This window comes from Pungitius pungitius, chromosome 14 (assembly GCF_949316345.1).
Source record: "Pungitius pungitius chromosome 14, fPunPun2.1, whole genome shotgun sequence".
Taxonomy (NCBI): Eukaryota; Metazoa; Chordata; class Actinopteri; order Perciformes; family Gasterosteidae; genus Pungitius; species Pungitius pungitius.
Genome location: NC_084913.1, coordinates 11,811,275 through 11,835,574, shown reverse-complemented (window position 1 = coordinate 11,835,574; position 24,300 = coordinate 11,811,275). Strand labels below are relative to the sequence as shown.

The following is a 24,300-nucleotide window of genomic DNA, read 5'->3' as shown; positions in this document are numbered from 1 at the left end:
CAGATTGTACAAAAGGTAGGGCAGCTAAATTTCAGATTAAGATTCAAGGCTCACAAATACCATAAAACATGGTAAAACTTTTGAGGAAACGTTTGAGGAAACATCTCTTTTAATCATAATAGCTCATATATAAGCAATTACCCTATTTATATTTTAGTAATAATCTTGACAAAGTTACTCTAATACATAAACATTAACAAATCGTCTCTCGGTTACGTAACCCTCCCTAAAGGGAACGAGACGCTGCGTAAAAACGCTGTGGGAACGCCTCTGAAATCTAACCAATGGCGAGCTGGTACGTCATAGGCAGGGGACGCCGTGACCAGGGCGCTATAAAGGGACCCGAAGGGCAGGACCATTCGTCTCTGAATCGAGTGCCACAGGCAGGCCGGGAGTATGGCAGAACGTTTACGCAGCGTCTCGTTCCCTTCAGGGAACGAAGGTTACATGCGTAACCGAGACGTTCCCTCTCACGGAACTCGAGCTGCGTAAAAACGCTGTGGGAACCCAATACCCACTCATCATATGAGCAAGTGACCGTGGTGTGAAGTTTTTAAGACGCACACTCAGACGAGAGCACCTGTGCTCAGGGCGAGGGTAAAGGTCCCCAACAGGAGCGCATCTGCAGCTGCCATACCCCAGGTAGAATGGGCCCGGACAGCCAAAGTGCGGGCTGGCCGGCCGATTCATACGCGAGTGTGATGGCCTCAACCACCCACTTGCTGCAGCTCTGTTATTACGCCTGGTCCGACATCAGGAACGGGGGAACAGGGTGCCACAAAGGAAGCGAGATGCCTAGACAGCAGACGGGGATAAACCTGTGGGAAAACGCTGCAGGGACTCCAGTACTGAACCGACCGGGCAGTTAGCTGGGTCCGCAGTTGTTCCCACACCAAGTGTCACCATCTACCGGCATACGCCCTCCTAGTGGCGGGGGCTCTGGAGTGGAAGGTGGTCTACACGACCTTGGTCGGGAGACCGGACCTTAAAGGGCGGGCCCCCTCAAGGGCCACGCCCATAGCTTCCACTGCTCAGAGCGGGGGTGAACAGTGGACCCCGAACTTGGCAATGGTATTAGAACCGTGTACAAGTGTGTCACGGTTTGGGTCCTCGTCTTATTTTGTAGTTTTCTTGTGTCTCTGGTTGAGCTTCACTTCCTGACAGAATGACGCGACCAGAGAAGGACTCAGCGGGTTTTGATTCTGACAACCCTTTTTAGGGAACTCGCCTGGCTCGGGGGGGGCCACGCAGCGTGCAGAAGGCTGCCCGGCGCAACACCAACACCGGCTTGTCAGCAGACTCCTGGAGTGACTTGGGCCCCGACTACTTGGATTTGAGGAGCCCGTTTTTCCAGTGGAAGACCAACGTCGTTGTTGGCCCCAGGAGCTACCAGGAGGAATGCTTCGAGCTCCGGGATCTCCTTAACCCGAGGAGAAGGAGCCCAGGAGGGAGGAGACGACGAGCCCCCCCAATCCCGGCTCCCGACCCGGCCCCCAGACGCCAGTCCCATCCCGACCCGGCCCCCAGACACCAGTCTCCGCCCGACCCGGCCCCCAGACGCCAGTCTCCGCCCGACCCGGCCCCCAGACGCCAGTCTCCGCCTGACCTGGCCCCCAGACACCAGTCTCCGGCGACCCGGCCCCCGGCCCCCAGACGCCAGTCTCCGCCCGACAGAGCAGAGCCCGGCGTCCCCCACCACCCTGCCGCAGAGCCCGGCGCCCCTCGCCACAACGCCGCCGCAGAGCCCGGCGCCCCCCACCACGACGCCGCCGCAGAGCCCGGCGCCCCCCGCCACGACGCCGCCGCAGCCGCACAGCCCGGCGCCCCCGCCACGACGCCGCCGCAGCCGCACAGCTCGGCGCCCCCTGCCACGACGACGCCGGAGCCGCACAGCTCGGCTCCCCCCGCCACGCCGACGCCGGAGCCGCAGAGCCCGGCGCCCCCTGCCACGACGACGCCGGAGCCGCACTGCTCGGCTCCCCCCGCCACGCCGACGCCGGAGCCGCAGAGCCCGGCGCCCCCCGCCACGACGATGCCGGAGCCGCAGAGCCCGGAGCCGCAGAGCCCGGCGCCCCCCGCCACGACGCCGCCGCAGAGCCCGGCGCCCCCCGCCACGATGCCGCCGCAGCCGCACAGCCCGGCGCCCCCGCCACGACGCCGCCGCAGCCGCACAGCTCGGCGCCCCCTGCCACGACGACGCCGGAGCCGCACAGCTCGGCTCCCCCCGCCACGCCGACGCCGGAGCCGCAGAGCCCGGCGCCCCCTGCCACGACGACGCCGGAGCCGCACTGCTCGGCTCCCCCCGCCACGCCGACGCCGGAGCCGCAGAGCCCGGCGCCCCCCGCCACGACGATGCCGGAGCCGCAGAGCCCGGAGCCGCAGAGCCCGGGCGCCCCCCGCCACGACGCCGCCGCAGAGCCCGGCACCCAACGCCACACCACGACGCCCAGCCGCCGCCCCGGCAGACCCCCCCGAGACCCTGAGGCTCGGCCGCTGTTCCGGCCGGCCCCCCGAAGGACCCGACAAGTGGCCGTCGGCACCTGGAGTTCCCCGCGCGGTCCAGGATCGTCGGGTCCCCACCCTCCCTCCCCTTGTCTGATTTTCTCCGGTTCTGCTCCCCTTTAGGACCGTCTGGAATTCGGTCCTTGCCTGAGTGTTCCCACCTGTGTCCAATCACCTGCACCTCCCTTGTGTATTTAAGCCCTGTGTGCCTGTTGTCCCTTGTCGCATCATTGTCTTATGTCAGTTGTCGTTGGTACACGTCCTTTGTTTTTGAGATTGGTGAATAAAGAGCACCTTTTGGATATCTGGTAACTCCTGCGTTTGAGTCCTGCCTTCCGCCTGCACCAGCACCCACCCTGACACAGGTGTGCAGTCGTGGGTGAAGAGGGAGTAGAGGAGAGGACTTAGCACACAGCCCTGTGGCACGCAGTTCAGGATGAGGGTTGAGGAGGTGTAGATCTCTACCCTAACACACTGGGGTCTGATGGATAGGAAGTCCAGTATCCAGTTACAGAGGGAAGTGTTGATACCTAGGTGACTGAGTTTTGTGATTAGTTTGGAGGGGATGACAGTGTTGAAAGCTGAACTGAAGTCTATGAACAGCATCCTCACATAGCTGTTGTTATTGTCCAGGTGAGAAAGGGCGGAGTGTAATGCCGTGGAGATGGCATCCTCCGTACTCCTGTTCTTGCGGTAGGCGAATTGGAAGGGGTCCAGTGTGGGTGGTAAGACTGTCCTAGGTGGGGGAGGGTGGCTGCCTTGTAGGCATCAGCCATGTTGGTGTAGACCTTGTCCAAAGTCTCTTCTCCTCTCGTGGGGCAGGAGACATGTTGGTGGAATTTGGGGAGTACAGTCTTCAGGTTGGAGTGGTTAAAGTCACCCGCAACAATGAAGGCTGCCTCCGGATGTAAAGTCTGTTGCTTGCTAATGGCAGTATGCAGTTCTTTCATTGCCAGTTTAGCATTAGCATCCGGGGGCATATAAGCTGCAGTCACAACAGTAGATGTAAACTCCCTGGGCAGATAGAATGGTCTACACCTAACCATGAGATACTCAAGGTTAGCAGAGCAGTGTCTCTCAATGATAGCAGTGTCCGTACACCAAGCATTGTTCACATAGATGCATAGTCCACCACCTCTGGTCTTACCGGAGGAGTGGATAGAAGGAAATCTTGATGGTCGGGCGGACCTCCTCTCCCGCCCTCTTGACGGAGGGGGGGGGGAGTGGGCTAGGCCGGACAGCTCCACGGTCTAAGTCGGGCGGTGGGGCTATGTGGTGGCGGGCGGGGTTTCGGCTCGGCTGCAGAGGGGGAGAGAGGGGGAGTGGCTCGGGGAATGGTGAGGTAATGAACCTCCAGCTGAGGACAATTGACAACATGCTTCCCCGTCTATTTAGGAGTGAGACAGGAGCGAGTGCGGGGGAACGGCGAGAGCAAGCCGGAGAATCGGAGAAACCGGTGTAATAATAAAATACATTACAAACTGCGAGCAAGTGTTCGTTGGTCATTCCGATCCCTTACAAACCCAGTTGTTACAGGGGGTTGTCTCTTAGAGGGGGTAAAGGCAGAGTTAAAAGGGGGGCAGGAATGGAAGGGGGACTTCTGTAAAGGGGGAATTGGATACCATGGCCGGGGGGGGCGGGGGGGGGCCATGGTAAGAAAGGATTAGGGGAGGAGTGGATAGAAGAAAATCTGGGGGGGAGGAGTTATTTAAGGTGGGCTGGTTTAATTAGGATAGCTGAGAGGGCAGAAGGAAGGGATTTGTTTGTGTTCTCTTTTGCATTATATATGTTCTGCATTGCTCTCTGGATGTGTCGGGTTTGGTGTGAACTTACCATTAGATAAGTCTTTAGCTTTATCTTAAATGAGCTGACTGTATCTGCATGTATGGCTATGTATTTTTCACCTGATTAGAAAGGAGGAGGTGAGACGTAATGGAAATCAAAGATTTGCTGTGGCAGCCAGGGGCTACCGTTTGACTGGGTGTAATTACAGTCTGGACTGTAGGCCATTGAAGTGCCAGTTATTTGTCCTTGAAGCATCATAAGTGCAATGCTAACGCCAACCTGAACTCCTACGTTCAGCACACCTTTAGCAAAGCCAGACCACCAACTTCTGGCCCTTACCGGTGTCTCCTCTGATTGATCCTCAGGGGTCTCCTCAGTCGTATTCTCAGGTGACTCCTCTGTTGGAAACTCAGGTGTCTCCAACTTCTCATCCTCAGGTCTCTCTTCTGTTAGAAACGCAGGTGTCCCCTCTGTTAGAAACTCAGGTGTCCCCTCTTTTGGATCCTCAGGTGTCTCCTCTGTTGGAAACTCAGGTGTCTCCACCTTCTCATCCTCAGGTGTCTCTTCTGTTTGAAACTCAGGTGTCCCCTCTTTTGGATCCTCAGGTGTCTCCTCTGTTGGAAACTCAGGTGTCTCCTCTTTTGGAAACTCCGGTGTCTTCACCTTCTCATCCTCAGGTGTCTGTTCTGTCTGATCCTCAGATGTCTTCTGCGTTTGATCCTCAGGAGTAGTCACTGGGAATCTCTCGTTGCTGTGAGTGCCTTTGATGTGGTCCATCTCACAGATCAAGCGCTGGTTGTTTATAGTTTGGCATTCCTTAATTAACTCTTCAACGCTTTCCTGCTGATTATAAATCTTTGCCTGGTTTAACGTTTTCTTAACAAACATCTGTTTTATTTTCCTCCATATGTAGTATTTTTCAAATTTACTCTTAAGCTGTTGAGTGCCTTTGATGTGGTCCATCTCACTGATCAAGCGCTGGTTGTTAATAGTTTGGCATTCCTCAATTAACTCTGATCCAATCACTTGTGATTTTGCCATGTCTCTTCGAAGTCTTTAAACACGTCCACTCTGTTGGTTCTCCCAAAAATGAATGCAGTTAAGTTCCGTTAAGTTGATTAGTGACGCATTGGCTTTGATCTTGGCAGGGGTTGGTCACATGTTTTGTGTGACGTCATAACGTTCCATGCGTCACGGGTTAAGTCACGTGACGTTAGTGTCTAACGCGCTAGCAAACGTTCACGTTGACGGCAGCTCGCGTATCTGCATCCGACCCTCGGAAGGTAACGTTAACTATGAAAGCCTTCACTTTCAATCTTCAGAAGAGTGTAGACCCATATCTTACTGAGATTGTGACGATTTATCTATGATTTAGACTTCAAATGATGTCTTTAAATAGTCCAACGTGAGCTCAGGTATGACAGTGAACATTTGTGAAACATCCATTGCCGTGAATGTTTTTTTTTTTACTTTATTGAGGATCTGGCACAACGCAGCGTTAGCGTTGCCTTTCTGATGATCGCCATCCACCACGGAATTACAATCACGACGCTGCCCGTCTGACCGGGGCGCAGTAACTCCAGGTGGCTACGAGGCAGCACCGGGTGGTGACGATGCGATCCGCCGTGCTCTCGGTGAGGGAGGTGAATGATGTATAATTAATGAGAGACGTCCGTGCGTTAGGATATAAACTCACCTAAAGGATTATTAGGAACACCATACTAATACTGTGTTTGACCCCCTTTCGCCTTCAGAACTGCCTTAATTCTACGTGGCATTGATTCAACAAGGTGCTGAAAGCATTCTTCAGAAATGTTGGCCCATATTGATAGGATAGCATCTTGCACTTGATGGAGAAGAGCAACAAAATGGCATTCCAGTGTCACTACACTGCAAGCTTATCTACATACACAACTTACACAACAACATACACAATCCCAGTTTAACAGTTTTAAAATGTAAAACCCTCCTCCCAAACAGGCTTCAGCAGACCAGTGTTATTTGGCGGGAAATAGATTTTTTATAACAGTGTCATGGTGGTGTGTCCAACATGCTTAAGAGCAGGTAGTCTGTTGCAATAGTTCCCAACCTAATTCTAGCCTGACCGTGGTATCTGTCCACAGCTCCACAGGTCACATTAAGTCATTTTCCTTAGATCACACATTTGACCAACATTATTTCTTATCATCTGGGCCTTTTGACCTCTTGGGCCTAACCGTTCAATTATGGATGGAAGAGTAATAAACAAACAAGAATGAATGAACCAGACTTTTCTTGTCTAACCCTGACCATAACTGTCATTATTTATTGCTTAATAAACAACACATGTTCCCTCTTTCATGGTATAAATATAACAAGATGAAAATAAATGAACAATGGTTGACACCAAAATCCTTAGAGTTAATTTTCCAGTGTTAGGCAAAAGTGTTGAAGTGCAGAGTTAAAATCACACTGCAAAAAGATTCAACTCTTACAGAGTCAACTGTACAAAAGAGCTGGAGTCATTATCCAGTATCAAGATCAGATTCATTTGCAACACTTAGTAGAGTTAAATTAACACTTTGATAGGATTGAAACGTAACTGTACAGTGTCACACTTTTTGGTAGCAGGTGTAACTCCATGTAATATGGCGCAAGGGTTAGAGAGGGTGCGCCAGGAACTACAAGGTTATTGGTTTGATCCCATGTTCAAATGCAAAGATTCCCTGCGCAATACACCTAACCCTCAACTGCTCCCTGGGCTAAAATGTAAACTCCATGTGTTTAAAAATGCATCAGATGCAAGAAGCATCAGCCAAATAACGTTGTATTCAACACTGAGCAGATACATTTTGACACTTATTCCGAGTTAAATTGTTAACACTTTGTTGAGTGTTGATTTAACACTGACAAGACAATATAAACACCAGTTTAGAGTTAAAATTGACTCTCACAGAGTCAATATAACTCACTACCCACTGGTGTTGATAAACTTGATAAACGCTTGAATATTGTTAAATTTCAACTATATAAGAGTTAAAATTAACTCTATAACAGTGTTAAAATGGCAACACTTTAAAAAGTGTTACATTGACACTGTGGAGTGTGGACCCCATGGGACACACTAAAAGTGTTAAAATGAACTCCAATAGTGTTCATTTGAGTCTGTCCATTTTCTGTTTTAATTATGAAAGTAACAATTTTCGTAACGAGTCAGTAAAGGGACGCTAACGCTGGTATAAATATTACTGTGTACTCAAAAAGTACACAGTAATATTTGATGGAAAGGTAAATGTACATGGTTATAGAGTATATCCACCTGAACTAGGATCAAGTGACAGTAGAGTGTTACCCAGCTTAGGTCTGGTTTAAAGAGTTCAAAGATTGAAGAAAGACTAACAAAATGGCATTTTTTCTCAAAATCTATACAGTAATACTTGATGAAAATGTACATGGTTATAGAGGACGTCAATCTGAACTAGGATCACGTGTCAATAAAGTGTTATCCAGCTTGGATCTGGTTTAAAGAGAGTTCAAAGATTGAAAACATCATTGAACCATATTTCAAAGTTGATATTACGTTTGGAGCTCACTGCGGTAGGTCTTAAGTTGACCTGACTGGCGAGGTATATTGTGGTTTATATTAGTGTAATGCTGCTTATGCTTCAGATTTTTTTATACTTCAGAGTTTTGATTTAGAATATTTTTTGATTATTTAACATATGATTTGGTTACACAATATGGCCTAGTTTCGTCTGTTTTTGCCTGATATTCATTTATTTATTCAATAAAAATAAATATATGAGATGAAAAATATTCTGTGTTTTTTATGTAATTTTTAATTTAATAAACAATTTTGGCGATGGGGCCTTCTGTTGGTTTTAGCACTTGCCCTCCAAAATGTCTCTGCACGTGCCTGTATCTATGAAATATATATACACACTAATTGCATGTCAGGGTGAACAAATAAGATGAATACGGTTTAAATAACTTAAATGTTTAATCCTACTGGGATGTTTGATGCACAATAACCGTTGTGCGCAGTGGTGAAAGTAAGCCGGTACTGCCCGGTACGCCGCACCGGAAAGAAATTTCTTCCCGGTGCGCCGTACCGGGAAGAAATTACGACACACGCACAGGCCGGTCGCGATAAATCAAAGTCAGTGACGTCACACGTGACGTATCATAGTACCACCAAGAAATAAAAACTACTTTCACCCCTGGAGGGGACAGAGGACAAACCTCTTAATTACCAAATATTAATTTAATCTTATACCTTTTTAGTCATTGGCCTACAATTCTTACGATATCTGTGTTGTGTTGTGTTGTTCTTTGGCGACGCCTAAAGGATTTTTGAAAACGCCGTAATGATTTAAATTGTACAGTTCACCGTGGCATTTCGAACGAGTTTAATAAACTATCCGCTCCCGTTAGCTGCACACGTGGTAAACGACGTCATTGCGCATTACGCGCCTGCGTACCAGCAAACCCCGCCCCCCTCCCCTCAGCCTTTCAGCCGCGCAGAATGGCGGCTCTTTTAGAATCTCTCCTGTGGAAAAAAGTGGATATTAAAACGGTTTTGGAATGGCTAAAGAATGATGAGGTATGTCCGCAATGATTACAAGCCACATAAGTGAGACGGCTTTTACGTGGTGCCCCTCATATAACTTGTTTTCGAAGATGACATAGCTAACAACTGATTGTAAACAAAACTTTTAGCCACAGAGCTAGCTTGCTAGGTTAGCTGTAGGCTGGAGGTGGTGGACGTCAGACGAGACGCTACATTGCAACTATCTTTCCAGAAAATGTAGTGTTAAAACATTAGTTTACAATAGCCTTATACTCCTGCTGTAATTAGTATTAGTGTCTGTAAAGGGCTGCGCAGTTTAGTGGATGTTAGTCACTGCATTGTTGCTTAATATTAGGTCGACATGCTACTGTCTGCGGAAATGCACTGAAGCTGTGCAACAACACATGCAACGTTACTGACCCCGTTACGCTCTCCTGTGTCCATCGTGCACTATCTGGTCTTGATCATTTCAGTCATTTTAGCCTTAGGAGTTCTATACCCGTCACGGTTCCTTGTTTTGCAACACGTAACGTAATGGCTCCCTTTTCAACAGGGAGGCGAAAGGCTGGCATTCAGTGAACCGGAGGTGTCAGTTCACAAACAAGAATTCGTCCCATTTCTTCTAAACTTCCTGAGAGAGCAGAGCAGCCAGGCACAAACTCATGGCCCTGCCACGCCAGCCAAGACCCCCAACCGCCTCCGACCGTGTGTCACTGACAGGGGGGGTTGCAGGTCAGCTGGTGCTGCAGCTGGTTCTCGAAGTGCCAGCCGGGTCCAGCTGTTTTCTCCTTCACCATCAGTGTCACCCGGGTCTGAGTGGGATGCTGCTGGTCAGTCAGCGTCCCACTCTCTGAGTGGGATCAACCCCTTCAGCAGCCCCTCCTTTGCCACAGGATGGAGCCCTGCCTCCAGGCCTTCAGGTCATGAACGCCGTTCTGGCCAGAAGATCAGTCTGGGTGACTACATGGTTTCTCCTCCTGACCTCCAGAAAAGCCCCGGCATCCAGTCACAGAAGAGTCGCAGGAGAAGCGGTGGGAACATGACAGTGGGGGGACAAGGGAAACATGGAGGATGGCGTCCAGCACATCACAGTGATGAGATTGGACGATGGGAAAGTGGGGGAAGAAGGCCAGGTAGAGGAGGAGGGAACAGTAGGATAAGCGAGCAGGTTTCACCTCCACCTGTGGGGCAGCTTAATTTGAACAACTTGGAGGACTTTCCCCCTGTTGGGTCTTCACCCATTTCACCTGCGTAAGTCCAAACATCAAAAATCAACACTGACCCCATCAGTTGTTTTTGAATTGGTCTAACAGGTTCCCATTATCTTGCAGGGCATCCAAACCATCAAGAAGAATAAACCCAACGCCGGTCAGTGAAGAACGTGCTCACTCCAAACCAAAGACCTGCTTCACCTCCATCCCATTCAGTGAATCTTCTAGTCCCTCGTTAGCTGTAGATGCTCTGGAGGGGTCAATGACTGGAGGCAGTCCTCTGAGTCTGCAGGAAGAGAGGGAGCTATTAAAGAAAGAAAAGTAAGTGCACAGGCAGAGTTGTTCTAATACATACTGGTATGACAGTTGACAATACATGTTGAGTGGAGGAAAACGTGTCACAAATCCTTTTGTTCATACTACCCGGTCAGTGCTACATTCTAGTTGAAAGCTGCCTTGTATTCCATAGCAATTTGTGGAAATGTAAACAGAATTTTGAAGTCTATACCCCATTATGATGCTGGTATTCTTTTTGCCATTGTTTCTTACATTTCTACAAGGACATCATAATACATACTATTTTCTTTCTCTCCTCAATATTAATGATAGTCTTTTAGTTTTTGGCTCTGCAACAGCGTTACTTTATTTCATCTCTGTCCTTTTCATAACTGGAGATTTCTTGTTTTTAGGACAAAGCGGGCTCAGCAGGTTAGCTCTCCTGTACTGTCTTCTCTGGACCCTTGCACCCCCACCAAGTCAGGGCTTGGGACGGGATCTAAAGTCACACCGGAGCTGCAAACACCCTGTCCTGAACCATCCAAAGTCACCTTCTCTTTGGAACTGGATCTCCTTGCCGACCTGTACTGTACCTGTATTTCTGGTTAGTGACCTCAAGGAGGTGCTAACTTTCTACTGGTTACATTACATTACATTACATGTCACATTAAATGTGTTTATATATATAAAACACATTTAATGTAACACTTCTTTACATAATTAGGATTATTTGGTTAGAACGTGTATAGCTGAATAGATAAATAACGCAAAAAAGAACATTTGAGATGTTGAACCTAAAATGTATGCCTATGGAGTATTTGGAGAATATAAAAAGTGCTTCTAAAAATATGTGTGTGTAAAAATGAATTTGTTTTATCATGTGTTACAGAAAACCTTGTGCCAAACATATTCCTGGAGCTCTTCTTTGTTGTGCAGTTGCTAACGTCTCAATCGGCTCACACTCATGATGACGACGAACAGGAAAGTTTGTGTGCAGAGAATTCAGGTGTGCAGTTGGTATTTCTTACAAAATATTATGCTTTTTTAACTTTGATTTGAATTCAAATGGATATTAAACCCATTTTTTGTGTATTTCTTTAGAAATTTTGGAGCGATGTTACCTGAGACGAGTACACAACTGTGTGTATTTTGCGGTGAAGGTTTTGCAGAATCAGTTTCAGTGAGTCTTATTATATACGTCATATATTATCACATGGATCCTGAATTTTTTTCCCATTTCACTCACAAAGGTATCTAAACACATGAGTTGATTCCTAAATATCTCTTCTTGCCAGGTTGGTAGCTCATTTGGACAAGTGTACCCTCCGTCTACTGGCAGAGAACGAGCGGCTGGCGTCTTTCTCTCCGTCTCTCAGGGACCGCCTGTCTCAGGCCCAGGAGGGGAGCACGGCCCAGGTAACACGCCACAGATATTTATCATCCACTGAGTGCTTTTTTTTTTAAAGATGGCTACTGTTTTCAGATATTTATACCATTTATAAGATTGGTATTATCTACAGCTTTTTAGCTAGTTATTTCATCTTTTGAGGGTTTTTTCCAAGCAATGATACCGAACATTTAATGTGTCAGCTTCTTACATTTTATCAAGATTTCATGATGTTTTAATGCGATTTTCACTTTTTAAAAATTATTAATTGTTTTAATAGTTTTTGATAATGTTGAAAGTTCCACGCCTGTTACCTATTAGAATAAAGTAACTACCAACACAATCTTATCTATAGGAAACTACTTCTTGTTCAGTTAAAATATGGTTTTATTCCTCCATGTGTTCCAGCTCTCTGCTTCAGTTTCCACTTTCATTCACTCAGTCCCATTCCAGCCTGCTACTGACAACCGGTCCAACTTCTGTAGTATCAACGCCTTCCACATCTTTAAAAAACAGAGGTATATCACAATTTATTTGTTGTTTGTTCACAGCCGCCCTCTCACTACGTCTCCAGTAAGAATATCGGTCAAAACAGCTAGACTCTGAGATTTCATTATTAAAACCGTGCTACAGGTTCCGCATTGTAAGAAATTAAAAACCTAGACCTAATTATTAATTTTACATTGGATGTTATTGGTCCTTTCCCAGAGATATTTTTTACGAGGTGTTGCGAGAATGGGAGGACTTTCACAAAGAGCAGGGGTGGAACTTTGACGCTGCTCTCGGCAGAAGGATAAGGCAAGTCCTATTGACGTTCATTATTCAAATGTTCTATCTCATGCATCCATCTGATCTATTTCTGTATTTTGTTGCCTCCTTTTTAATTATTTTTTTTTTATAGAGGAATGATGAGTCAACTCACTTCTGCAGGAAACCATTCACATTTTGCCCGTCTGTTCCTGAAGCAGCTTATTCAGGTAGACTGGCCCCTCATTCTCGCCTTAACTATAGTGCTTAACAAATACCGTTTATTACGTCAAATGGGGTACCATGTTCACATTTTTCCTTACAAGCAGAGCGGTTGCACATTGCGCACAGTTGGTGAGCTAAATCCATCTATGTTTTTGTAGGTGTGTAAAGGGCCGCGTGTGAACAGCTCTCCTGGGGAGACTCCTGATGCAGACCTGCTAGGCATGCTGGGAGCCGACAGCCTGGGCCGACTGAAGCGGCTCGAGGAGCGTCTCATTCAGCCTCAGGGAGTCGTTGGGCCCTGTCCTCCACCGTCCTTTCCTGGTCACCAGGAGTTCTTCAGGGATTTCCTGCAGGCAGCTAGTTGGTCAGCAAATACTGATTACAGCTCTTTATCATCTACTTATTAACCATCCAAAATGTGCAAACATAATAACTCATTTCTTTTTTAAAACATTAAGGCTCATTAAGGTTTTAACCTAATTAGACAAAAGCGAGGAGCTTTTAGTCCCTGTGAACTAACATGTTCTAACACATTGTGTGCCAGCTGCCACCTGAACCAGCACTTGCAGGACAGCTTGTGTCAGCAGCTCCTCCAGCTGGACGAGGTGTCCATCCTCAGTCCTCCTGCTTCCGTCGCAGGGGTGGAGGAGGAGGGAGACGGGGACATGGAGCAGCAGGTAGATTCTTACAGTCAGACAAAGGGATGCTGTTGCATGCCTTGTCAGTTTGGCTTCACAGTCAATGCATTTCCAGAACAGACCACATTCAGAAAAGAGCAATCTGACATACGTGAATCATTGAGTAAACATTTGCATGTCCATTCTATCCGCTGCATCAGGATGAGAAGCAGCGGTTCACCTCAGTGCTGCTCCTGGCTCGTCTTCTGGCGAAGTTTCTGGGATTCATTTCCTTTTTGCCTTACCAAACGTCTGAGAGGCCATCTAGTGAGATACGGGACACTGCTGTAGCCCTGCGGAGCAAAGTGAGGGGACAAACTGCTTCTAAATTCTTTGTTGTGGCTTAAAATGAAGATAAATGGTCAAAACCCAAGCTAAATTATAAAAGTGTGTGTGTGTATTGTTTTTCATTAAGTAAACTTTAAAATGATTAATGTAATTAATTATTTGGGTTTCTAAAAACGATCACTCAGAGTGTTCCGGTGCTGGATGTGTGTGCCGTGCTGAGTAACAGTATGAAAAGGAGGCGCACCATCTTGACTGTGCCCTGGCTGGTGGAGTTCCTCTCCATGATGGATTTTGTTGGTCCCCTCCTGCTTTGCTATAGAACGGCTTTGGGCAAACTGCTCCTCCTGTACAGGTCTCTGTCCGTCTCTGCAATGTTATTCCCTAAACGTCCGTTCAAGTAGGGACAGCTGTTTGTTTGACTTCTTATCTTCTTCTCGGTTACCTTGTAGGAGAATGCTGCTGGGAAGATGTGGAGAGATGTGTTACCTGAACAAGCTACTAACGGTGTCCGTGTTGGGTTGGCTCTTCCAGGTGAGACACGACCTGTGGATATTATTCCACTGCAGATTGATTAATAAAAAACAACTGCAGACAGAAAAACTACGGAGTGCACTTTAGTGTGTCTGATGTTGATGTTTACAATATTGAACCGCGTAGATCCCAGTGATTCCCGAGGACATTTTCTTCACCAATGAGTTCACCGAGGTGGCCAAGCTGGAGGACAGCACCACGAGTGCCGCGGGGCTTGTGAGTCAAACATTTATTTAAGTAGCAGTTTGTCCATAAATGGACCACTGTTGGTTTTTCACTTAAACTGAGTGCTCTCTTGATATTTTGTAGGACTGCATTCCCCTGGTAGATCAGCAGCTTCTCTACACATGTTGTCCTTTTCTTGGTGAGTGGAATGTGGAAGGACACCATATGAATTAATGGCATGCTATTATGTTTGAATTGACTAGTTTTTCTATAGAAGAGGCAAAAGCCTGTTCTGTGCACTTAATAAAACTACGTGTTGATGTTCTGCCTCGTTTCTGTCGGTCTAGGTGAGTTTCGTAAGCTCCTAGCTGCCTTTGTGTCGGGAAGCTCCGCCAAAAGTGGAGGAATTATCCGCAAGATTACCCCCACTTCGGCCGAGCTTAAGGACACGCCGACGGCCAACAGGTCGCAGCAGAAACTGCAGGTCAGTCCACATGAGAGGCGGGCGAAGTGGAACGCGGAGTAACGCCTCTACATTGCCTTTCGGCCCGTATTGAAAGCGCTTTAATGTGACAGGTGGACCTGGAGCAAGCCTTCTTTCACAACCAGCCTCCGTCGCTGCGTCGCACCGTGGAGTTTGTGGCCGAGAGAGTCGGATCCAACGCCGTAAAGCACATGAAGTCAGTATTGCACAGCTGGGCGGTTCGCAGCTGGACAATATCTTCTTAATGAACTTAATTTTACCAGCCCTTATGTGCTTGGTAATTGTGAATTCTCACAATTTTTTTAGATGTATTTTACAGATGTATCAAAGCTCTATTATGAAAATAATCACAACATTTTTGTGCATCTTTGCATTTGTGTATGTGTGTGTGTTCACCCCGTCTTTCCTTGGCATGGTCCTCACCAGGGCCACCTTGGTGAGCGAGTTGGTGGAGCGAGGTGAGCAGATGCTGCGAGATGGTCTGGCGTCGCCCAACTCAAATCCCTCAAAGCTAAATGACTCCATCTGTGCTCAGCTGTGTGTGGCCGGATTGGAAGCCATGGCTAAAGCCACCAGGTATGACGGCTGAAACTGTCTTCCTCCATGTCCGTACAGTTAAGGATCTCACCACTGTATCGTAATGTCTGTGCGTCGTTTTTTCCCCTCAGATTCTGCAGTGAGAAGAGTCCAGAGGCAATACGAATTCTGCTCTCTGATGAAACGTCCCCTGCTGTACGTCCTGTTTCACCACCTAGAACTCATACCAAAAACGATTCCCATGAGCACATCCAACAAGGTTTTAAACGGTTAGAAACAACACTGAAGAAACGTGTGTTTTTCCATTTTCTTTTACTGACTCTGCAGGTCCTGACCACATCTGAAAACATCACCAAACGTCTTGCAACAGAAAAGGCCTGCAGCTGGCTCTCCACCAACATCACAGGTAGCTGCTTGTGTTGTTGCATACAAGTCATGTTCTTTTTTGTTTTTAAACGCAAGATCCACTGATTTCATCTGTAGCTTGAGATGTGCAACAAATGAGACCAGGTCGTTGCTAGCTGTTTTGCATTCCAAATATAAATAAAAAACGTAGTTAAACTTGTCATACTGAAATAGTGAGTTGATTAAATTATTTTGATCCAACTTTTATCTCTGGATTCTCACACCTCACTCACACCTCAACTCAAGTTAGCAAAATAGCTATTAGCAATGTAATTAAATCGTTAATATTGACTGCAGCAGGAGGCGAGGGAACGTTGTGAAACTGAGTTGGCGGCCTCTCTGGAATGAATGAATGAGAGCAGAAACGCAACATTGCCCAGAACGTATTCATACCAAATTGGCTTAATGCGCTTGGTGTCTGGGCAAAGAACCATCCGCGTACCGGGTCAGTGGATCCATATTTTGATCACTGCAAATTGATCTTCATGCCACAATGAATAATAGCAGCTGGCTCCCAAGAAGGTGGGACGAAGCATTTAGTAATCCAAAGTAAAACACCGTTAGATGCCATGGCGCCAATTTGAAACTCAAAATATTCATTTATTTTTGCAGGCCTAGTGCGCTAGACAGCCTACTGACTAAAACTCACTAAAACTAAGCAAGGATACACAACGCCGTATACAGGAAACATGCAAAACTCCGCAGAGCAGCTCAGATCTCGTTCCAGAACGTCATTGCAGTTGTAGATGAAAGGGGGAAAAAAACGAAACCAGGTTCCGCGAGGACGTCGGCCCCTAAGATTCTGTCCTGTGTCCTTACCAGCCCTGATAAGACGAGAGTGGAAGAGCAGGTGCGATCGCGTGATGAAGACCTTGGCCGGCCCGGTGGCTCCAGACTCGAGGGACATCGAGCTTGAGCCGCTCACCAAGGAGGAGCACTCGACCGCTCCCAAGACGAAGCGAGGAAGCGAGAGAGTGACGTCCTGCCCGCCGCAGTGCAGCCACGGCGCCTCGTTGCCCTCTGACGTCCTCATTGAGATGAAGGTGGGGGATGCATGTGGGGGAGGAGCATTGACCGTTGCTCTGCTAAATATGTTTTTGTTTTTCTTTGAGTTTTTTTTTCCACAGTTTTCCTTGACATGACTTGCAATTAACTAACTTGGAATTCTCAATGGGAATATAGGAGTGGCTTAGCATCGCAGTAGGCCCCCGGACTGATGAGGAGCTGCTCACCGGCGCTCAGGCAAAAGCGCTGCTGCAGAGAGTGGCAGACACACTGGCCTGCAGAAAGGTACGGTCAACGCTTAAAGGACCCATCGTATGCCCATTTAACCACAAGTTGTGGTAAAACTTGTCTAAAACAGCCCCCCACAGAGTGACCTGTTATGAGTGTCTGTTCCTTTAAATGCTAATGAGCCAGCTCCCCCCTCTCCGGATTATCAATGCCCTGTCCGCGTATTTTTCCTTTTCGTTTTTGCAGTTGCGCTGGGACTAAAGAGCAGCGCCCCCTCACAAAAATCTGACATTTTATGCGTTTGACAGCCCTGATTTACAGCCTCACAAATATTGCAAAGTGTCCTCCTTTTTGCCCTACTGAGGATCTGTGCAGCCTACCACAGCGCATCTTGAGGGCTTTATTTGCTTCATGTTGCTAGCTTCCAAGTGTATCTGAGGTTTGCAAAAACGAAGTGAAATGCTTTGGCAAATATCGTATCCATAGTGAGTTTAGGGTGGATTCCCATTTCATTGTGATGACAGAATGATATGGAAGTTCATTCTCAGCCACTCAAGCAGAACCATAACAAATTGCGGGAGTTTTTTTGTGTAGAAGCACTAAAAATGTGGAATTTTCATGTCCCCTTTAAAGCGGAAAAAAGATAATTGTGTTGGTTTTTTGCTGCTTTTTGGCCCAAAGTCACTGTTCTTCTTTGCTCTTCACTTAGTTCTCCACTGTGATGTCAGAGCAAATGCTGCTGAACTCGACTGTCCTGCTGGCCTGCAAACTGGGTGAGAAAGTCTGCGAGTGGTCGACTCGTTCTCTGAACCGGTCCACAGCAACGTGAAGTCTGGCTAATGCCGTGTGTGTGTGTCTTCTCAGTGTCCGCGGAGCTGCCCGTCCTGTCTCCGTCAGAGGGGGAAAGGGACGTTGCGGGTTCAGCATCAGAACCTCCGGTCCGAACTCTGCTGGAGCAGCTCGCCGAACTGTGGCAAGCTGAGGGCTGTTCCTCCGCCCCCTTCCACCTGCTCTTCGCCCCACTCACCGTCGCCGCAGTGCTGAAGGCCAGCGACACAGAGGTTTGTCTTCCTGCTGCTCTGACTTATACAAAAGTGTCATTGATGCGAATGCTGTCTATACCTCTGTAAGCGTAATACAGAATAATATATGACGTATTAGGGCGAAAGGAACCACGATGCCACGATCTCTTGCTCTGCTTTGTAGCTTTTCCCAAAGCAGTTGTTTGACTCTGTCTCTTTGCCTTTTGTGACGCATTCCTTTATCTTTCTAGTGGAAGAACTACCTGTTTCTGGTTAGAAAGCTGGTAGACGGACAAGTCTTGAGGGAGGAAGAGGTGATATCTCATTGGAAGAAGCTAACAAACTTGGCCTTGCCAGCGGTGAGGTCTCGTTGCGTTCTTGTCATCTTCTATTCGGTGGAAATTACATTTTCCTGCTAACGTTTGATCTTTTTTCTCTCGCTCACTTTCTCTATTCTGTGTCATTTCAGATGCTGGTAGAGAATTTCCAGCTGCAGTCACAGAGGATTAAACCCCCCTTGCCTCTGGCTGAGTTGCAGAGCAATCTGGAAATACTGCAGGTCTCCCAACAGACAGTAGAGGGAGCTACATGACAAGGATAATACCACAGCATCTCTTCTGTTATCCACAAAGGTTTTATGTCACACCTGTCAGGTGTTTTATTCAGGAGAGAGACAGATCCGAGGGGACTTCATGTTGTTGACCATTTCTCTTTGAATTGCCACTGAAGTGACTGCAGTCTTTCATGTCTCCCTTTGCTCTTTCGCTAAGGTGAGACCCAGAGAGCCGTGTCAGTCAGGAGTAGCTATGGGACCACACCGTTTTTAGATCAGTTTAACTTTCCTGCAAACAAAACTAGTCTATGATTGTGTCTGAAAGGAAATACCAGTACGGTAGATGAAACATTTTTAAAACAATAGAGACCATCACAGAGACTCGGGTCAACATAGAATGCTGAGTAACTTTAGTGTCACCTAAAAGGCTGTGACTAATTAAAATTTTGAATTCAAAGATTTTACACAAAGTATTCTACCAGAATAGTATTTTAAACACTCTTGGTAATAAAATGGACAAAACCGAAACATTTTCTGTTGGTTTTTCGACTTACCAATGAAGATAAAAAGGTCTTAATTTTAGTATAGCACTTTCACACACTGCCTTTGACCGCCACTACTAGTGATTGCATGTTTGTTCCATGAATGCCAGTTTTTTAAGTTCACGTTGGATGCACGCTGCATTCCCTGCTGCTTTTTAAATGAAACTCTTAATATTTTTATGTTGCCACAGAAGTAATAATAAAGATGTATTCTGCTTTGAATGTTCTTTTTGTCATTGTTTTGCCGAATGCATTATTTCATAATGGCCTCATCACTGCCACAAAATCAGATCCTAATCCAACAAAACAAAATATAATCTCCAGTGAAAGAAAAAGTAAAACGCGTATTTAAATAATAACACATGCAAAAAAGAAAAGAGGAGGATCCAGCAGCATCTCTCCTCCCTCTCCGTCCAGCAGGAAGTCTCAACTTCTCCGGGAGGGAGTTTAACGTCAGTTAGTCGCAGGCGGAGGTCGAACCCGCGCCCGCTGCCCATGAGCTGACCAGCGGCTGGCCGGCCGGTTGTCTCCCGCTCCTTCAACCGCTCGGATTTAAAATGCAAGACGACCCGGCGATGGCGACGACGCGGGAGCCGTTACTTCCCTCCCGCTCGCAGCGAGTCGCCCGGTGAGCGTCGCGGCGGCAGGACGGCGTCATGGCCAACGTTCGAGTGGCCGTGCGAGTGCGCCCGCTCAGCGCGAGGTAAGTCCTGACGTCACCGGTCATCAAGCCTCACGTCAACGGACGCTATTCCGCTGTTTCAACTTAACGGTAGCTGCCTAATTTACATCAGACATGTTTACAGCAACGGGACTGGCTGTAATGCCAGTAGCGTGCCACATGTTTTGTTTTAGTACCAAGTTAATTTGCTTAACCGAAGTAATTAAAGTTAACGTTAGCTAGCCGGTTACCTAGCTGAATCTCCCGTGGTGGATCGTGACCTCTGACCTCTGAGGCTGTCACTAGTGAGGTCTGTTCGAAGAAGCTGCTCCAAAGTGCTCACTGCAGCCAATTATCCTCACACAACAACCATTAAGACAATTGGGTACCACAATGTATTCTGTTAATCAGATCATGAACTCCAAAAACCTTTTTGACATAAAAAACATGCTTCATTCAAATGAGCTGATTTATACTTTCAAGGGCTTCCCTGTTTGATAAGTGAGGCATTTATTAGAAAACTTTACCCCCCCATTTCATAGTGCTGTGAAATGTGCCGTTTAAGTAGCAGAATAACACATGGCGGTGGTAGGACTTGGATCAACAGGGGCAGCCCTGAACAAAATAAACTGCTACAACATATGGGCTGTTGTCCATATAAAGCATAAATGCAATTAAACTACTGCAGGATTTTTTTTGCAGGGGTACTTACGACAATGCCATCACAAAGCATTATTCAGGCTATGAAGTGCTGAACAATGATTCTTTCAACCAGTCTTCCTGGTGTTTTGCATAACAACAGCATTTCTTATAAATAATCTACACTGTCATGCAAATCTCTGCATCCTAGATTCCAATCCTGCTGGTCTCCCTTCCCTCCTCTCTCTTCGGAAGGATGGGTTTCCTTACGTGTGTATTTGAAGCAGGGCTTGCTGGAAGAGATACCGGTACCACTCAGACTGGTTCAGCTACATTTCTCCCAGAAGTGTGTGGCCTTTTTGTTTTTAGGATTCCCCCAAGAAGCCTCTCGCCCGGGCAAACCAATACGTCAGGCTGATTGGGAAAGTGCTCATGCTGGTTTTACTGTTTTCCATCGCCAACCACCAAAATGAGAGGATTTCAACACAAACGAGGAGCTTCTGTACCACAGGCACCAAGCGCCGTCACCATTACCGCTCCTGGAGGTCCTAGTGCTCTACTTACACGTTGGGATTGCCTCCAGGTTTGCGTGTGTTGCATCAGACGTGCTCGATCCAGCTGCTGAAGCACACATGGTTGAGTTGACCTTGTTTCAAACACACACACACACGCACACGCACACACAAAGGCTGCACGCGCGCTCAAGTTTGTGGAAACAGCCGCCGTCGTCATTTCTCTGGTCAAGTAGTTGAAGGCCTGTTTTTAAGCAGGTCGTTGGCGATTTGTTCATGTATCGCGCGCCCACAAAGACTCATTGTGTTCACCCAAGTGTGACAGCCTCAAGTCAAGTGGTCTAAATCTACCTGACCACCCTTTCAATTGCCTCTGCATTGGCCAAAATATTTGAAAACCTGTTTAATATTGTAACTGCACGGTGTCAAATCCAAGTGAAACCTTTTGTTGTGTGTGTGTGTGTGTGTGTGTGTGTGGGGGAGACACTGATCAGCAGTGATGGCAGCCCCTTATACCCTCTCTTCTCTATCTGAAGCGTGTCTCAATGTTTTCTCCGTCTTTACCCTTGTCTTGCACGCAGGGAGAGGGCGGATGAAGGAAGGCTCGCCGTTCAGGTGGAAGACAAGGTCATCAGGGTCAAAAATGTGAAGGTGAGGATTATGAACTTCTGAATGAACATTATATTGTATGGTCATTACTCTGTGCGTCTTCAATCAGCGCACTCCTGCTTATTTTTATGGTTCTCGTATATATGTTGAGCTCACACACACACACACACACACACACACTGATTTAAGCGATCCTATTGGCCAAACACATGCACGGTGACACTCTGAACCCCAATGTAAACAGCAACACGTCTACAGAAGACTTCAGATGCTACACACTGGAATATGTATTGTTTTGGTGTTGAATTAAAGTTTTTCCCAGGGACCATGGGGCCCCGGTGTTATTAATAGTGTTTTATTTGAAAGAAAATGGTGTGAAAAGAGTTTATTGTGTATTTTGGCTGAAAGGGGTACTTTCTGGTTCCTTTCTTTGTTTTCTTATTCGTTTAGGTGGAAAATAATTATGCCAGTTAAACATTCTTTGTAAGCTGATACTCATCTAAATTACCAACCTGCTATGTCAGATGACCAAATTGACTTGCCTGATTGGTTGAGCTGCGGAAAGCTCCATATTCCTTTGTGAATGTTTGTTTTGGTTTTGGCATGATTCAGCTTTGTGTGTTTTGAAGGGACCACGAGCTGTAGATTCAAAAGCCTCATTGAGGGTCATAGATCAAAATGTCCATTGTCTAATGAGAACCAGTGAAGCCGACCTAGAAAAGCCCAAAGATAGGGTCAGTTTACCACTCAACTTGAAGAGCTTCTGTTTATGTTTTCAAGTTCTGATGTGTAGAGAGAGAGGGGGAGGAGAGGATCTGTTACAAATGATGTGACAGAGACGAACCACATATGCCCCCCCCCCCCCGCCACGGAAAAGGATCAAGGCCCTTGCAGGGGCTCATGGGAGTCTTGTGGGAAGGATTATTTATGGAAAGTGGGACCATTATGGAAAAACAAGAGAGATAAAAAGGAGTTTAAAAAAAGGGTAATAAACGTAAAGCCAAGTACCAAACCGCAAGTAATACGAGCTTTAAAGCGCTTCTGAACTTGATTAAAAAGTGTGAAACAATAAAACAATTTCAGGGCTTCGGTTGGAGCTCATAGAGTTTCCTTTGGTTGATCTTGCTCCTGCCTAATCCTTTACAATACACGGCCATTGTCAAATTTTCTAAATATGCTGGGAGGGGGGGGTTAAGCAAACCAATGCTGTGAACAAAATGGATAGCCGGTGCTTAGTGTTGCTTGATGCTGCATTCAAATGAAGAAAAGGAGGTTTGCATGTTGCTTAATTGGATTCATCATTTAGTTCATTGACTGACTTCTTGGTTTAAGGAACAACAGCGTGAAAATAACCCGTTCCTCTGCCCTCTCCTCGGCATGAATCTGCCACTGAAGTGTACTCAAGCACGACATTGAACTTTTCTCAATTCAAACGATGCTGCGACAGCCCCGCGGCATCTTACAGTGGTTTTTAAACTGCATCGGAATCTGTTACATGACAAGAAAACATCAAAGTGTTGCTTCCAGATAATCGTTTTCTTTCCTTTTTGGAAACACAGAGCAGAAGTTTCAATGCCACTACGATACATCTTGTTCTTCTGGTAAAGCCTCACAAACGTTGTTTTTTTTTAAACTCTTAATTAACTCCTCTATATGCAAATAGATGGGTGGGGGGGGTGAGTTTTAGGTAAAGTGGATGCAGATGAATACAGCTCAGTTTCCAGGTTTAGAGGAAATGCTCCAACGCAGTTCTGTTTTTCCAGTGGAACTGTTGACTGTGACGTTGTTCCTCATTTCAGGATTGACTGCGAGTAAGCAAAAAGGTGTTTACTGTTAATGCAGTGAGGCGACCAGAGAACCAGAGGAGCAGTGATTGCGTTTTTAATGAATGGAAACAACTTGCTTGCAATTTCAGTCCATAGCGGTTCAATAAGCAGAAGCTGTAGCACAGGTGTAGATTTATATATTTCAATTTTTTGCCCAGGTCATTACGCTGCATTTCAAGCCTTGTTATGTTGTGTATGCAATGTTACGTTTTATTGGATCATTTGAGCATTAAAAAAAGTAAAATAACAATGAATCCCTTCTGCTTTCCTCCCTGAAGCTGGATGGACGCGATGGTGCTGCAGATTCGAGGGAGAAGCTTCTGGAGTTTTGTTTTGACTACTGCTACTGGTCGGTGGACCCCGCGGAGCCTCACTATGCCTCGCAGGAGGAGGTAATGCCTTAAAAACCCACAGCACTATTCCAATAATGTGGTTCGCTGCACGAACTATGACAAAATCCCCATCATTTTCACATTTGCGTGCTACGGGGCGTAGCTTTAATAACGTGCAAAGGGGCCCCTCCACGGTGCATCACAACATCCGAGTTCACATCCAGTACGCCCCGCTCTCTGATTGCTACTGTGCTTCCTCCTGAAAGATGGCAACATAAACAGTGCTTTGACAGATTGTCTTGAAGATATGCGCGTGGGGGGGCACCATAATTGTTGTGGTTACGTGGCATTTTCCTAATCTGACATTTCCTTGTTAAATATAGACGTCGGTCCTAGTAAGTGAGTTTTTTTTGTGCAGCGCAACCTGTAGGTAGGTAAGTGTGTGTGTGTGTGTGTGTGTGTGTGTTGTGCATGTTTGTACACAGATGGCCACTCGGGGGGGATATGATATCCGCTCTATCTGTTACCCAGAAGACCCAACTCACTTTTCATGCCGCAGCTTCGATTGGACAATTAGATGTCCTCGCTTGAGTCGAGGGTTT

The 24,300-nt window shown here is 46.8% G+C and overlaps 2 protein-coding genes across 3 annotated transcripts in view; both read left to right on the top strand.

Annotated features, from left to right (window-relative positions):
• The first annotated feature begins 5,517 nt into the window (after positions 1-5,517).
• cdan1 (codanin 1) lies at positions 5,518-19,341 on the top strand. 2 transcript variants are annotated; one of them, XM_037487220.2, is made up of 28 exons: positions 5,518-5,921; positions 9,390-10,087; positions 10,168-10,368; positions 10,737-10,927; positions 11,213-11,329; positions 11,425-11,503; positions 11,619-11,739; positions 12,119-12,228; positions 12,419-12,508; positions 12,612-12,687; positions 12,841-13,046; positions 13,227-13,359; positions 13,521-13,664; positions 13,833-13,999; positions 14,097-14,178; positions 14,305-14,394; positions 14,488-14,542; positions 14,691-14,827; positions 14,920-15,023; positions 15,254-15,403; positions 15,496-15,559; positions 15,692-15,770; positions 16,592-16,812; positions 16,952-17,059; positions 17,712-17,775; positions 17,867-18,063; positions 18,276-18,383; positions 18,494-19,341. In XM_037487220.2, exons 1-28 carry the CDS (start codon positions 5,901-5,903, stop codon positions 18,614-18,616), a joined length of 3,936 nt encoding a protein of 1,311 aa, XP_037343117.2. In that variant the 5' UTR covers positions 5,518-5,900; the 3' UTR covers positions 18,617-19,341. The 2 variants fall into 2 exon arrangements, with proteins under 2 accessions (XP_037343117.2, XP_037343116.2); XM_037487219.2 differs by lacking the exon at positions 5,518-5,921 and adding an exon at positions 8,771-8,869.
• Positions 19,342-19,566: 225 nt separating this feature from the next.
• Positions 19,567-24,300, top strand: part of stard9 (StAR-related lipid transfer (START) domain containing 9) — a 33,157-nt gene continuing 28,423 nt past the window's right edge. The window contains exons 1-3 of the mRNA XM_037486461.2: positions 19,567-19,822; positions 21,513-21,582; positions 23,645-23,758. Of these exons, the coding sequence (XP_037342358.2) occupies positions 19,776-19,822; positions 21,513-21,582; positions 23,645-23,758 (231 nt within the window). The 5' untranslated portion in view covers positions 19,567-19,775. The remainder of the gene's footprint in view (positions 19,823-21,512; positions 21,583-23,644; positions 23,759-24,300) is intronic.

Coding starts and splice junctions, on each gene's coding strand:
- cdan1 (XM_037487219.2), top strand. CDS start 8,792: ATGGCGGCTCTTTTAGAATCTCTCCTGTGGAAAAAAGTGGATATTAAA. Junction 15,404..15,495: donor GCCATGGCTAAAGCCACCAG/GTATGACGGCTG, acceptor TTTTCCCCTCAG/ATTCTGCAGTGAGAAGAGTC. Junction 18,384..18,493: donor CAAACTTGGCCTTGCCAGCG/GTGAGGTCTCGT, acceptor GTGTCATTTCAG/ATGCTGGTAGAGAATTTCCA.